This window comes from Vollenhovia emeryi, unplaced genomic scaffold, assembly GCF_000949405.1.
Source record: "Vollenhovia emeryi isolate VEMERY1.0 unplaced genomic scaffold, V.emery_V1.0 DF949056.1, whole genome shotgun sequence".
Lineage (NCBI taxonomy): Eukaryota > Metazoa > Arthropoda > Insecta > Hymenoptera > Formicidae > Vollenhovia > Vollenhovia emeryi.
This window is the reverse complement of record NW_011957310.1, coordinates 264-1,393: the sequence shown is the minus strand read 5'-3', so window position 1 is coordinate 1,393 and position 1,130 is coordinate 264. Positions and strand designations below refer to the sequence as shown.

Sequence of the window (1,130 nt, the reverse complement as noted above, 5' to 3'; positions counted from 1 at the left end):
GAAGAATGCAAAGAGAGGAAAGAGGAAGCTAAAAGGGAACTGAGGGAATGGAAAAGAAAAGGGGGAGATGGAGAGAAATACAGGAAAAGTAGAAGGGAGTTCAGAAGAGTGTGTGAGGAAAAGAAAAAGAAGGAAAGGGAAGAGTGGGAGAGGGAGATAGAAGGGATTAGAACAGAAAGGCAGGTATGGGAGGTGGTAAGAAGAGAAAGGGGGGAAGAAGGGGGATAGAGCAGGGAATTAAAATGGAGGAATGGGAAGGATATTTTAAAGAAATGTTAGGAGGGGTGGACTGGAGGGTTAGAGGAAAGGGGGAAAGAAGAAAAAAAGATGAGGAGGAGGAGGAAGAGGAATTAAGCAGAGAGGAGATGGAGGGGGCAATAAGAAAGTTGAAAGACAAGAAAGCAGCAGGAGGAGATGGAATAGTAAACGAGGTGTGGAAATATGGGGGAGAAGAGGTGAGGAGCTGGCTATGGGAAATATGCAAGAGGGTGTGGAAGGGAGAGGGTTGGCCGAAGGAATGGAGGGAGGGGGTGATAGTACCGATATGGAAAAAAGGAAAAGGAAAGAAGGCGGAGAATTATAGAGGGATAACATTGACACAGACAGCATATAAAATATATGCTATGATGGTAGAGAACAGGCTGAGAAAGGAAGTGGAAAAGAAGGGGATGTTGCCGCCGAGTCTAGCAGGGTTTAGGGAGGGCAGGGGGACAGTGGGACAAATATATGGGCTGAACTATATGATAAATAAGAAGATTGAGGAGAAAGAGGGGAAGATGGTGGTGATGTTCATGGACTTAAAAGCAGCGTTTGACTCGGTAAACAGGGAAATCTTTGTAGAAAGCATGAGAAAGAGGGGGGTAAGAGAGGGATTAATAGAAAGATGTGAAGAGATTTTGAGGGAGACGGAGTGTAAAGTAAGGGTAGAGGAGAAAGAGGGGAGGAGTTTTTGGACAGGAAGGGGAGTAAGGCAGGGGTGCCCGCTGAGTCCATGTCTGTTCACATTAATGTTAGCAGACATGGACGAGATATTGGAGAGAGAAGGATGGGGGGGGGGTAAAAGTGGGAGGAAGGAAAATATGGATATTGGCATATGCGGATGATCCCAAGTAGCACATATACGTTTCAAA

The 1,130-nt window shown here is 45.8% G+C and overlaps 1 protein-coding gene across 1 annotated transcript; it reads left to right on the top strand.

Moving 5' to 3' along the window:
- Positions 1–242: 242 nt before the first annotated feature.
- Positions 243–818, top strand: LOC105556168 (the record flags this gene model as incomplete). Its single annotated transcript, XM_012003248.1, has 1 exon — positions 243–818. A coding segment is annotated over exon 1 (576 nt), but the record flags the coding sequence as incomplete, so codon positions are not given.
- Positions 819–1,130: the final 312 nt, after the last annotated feature.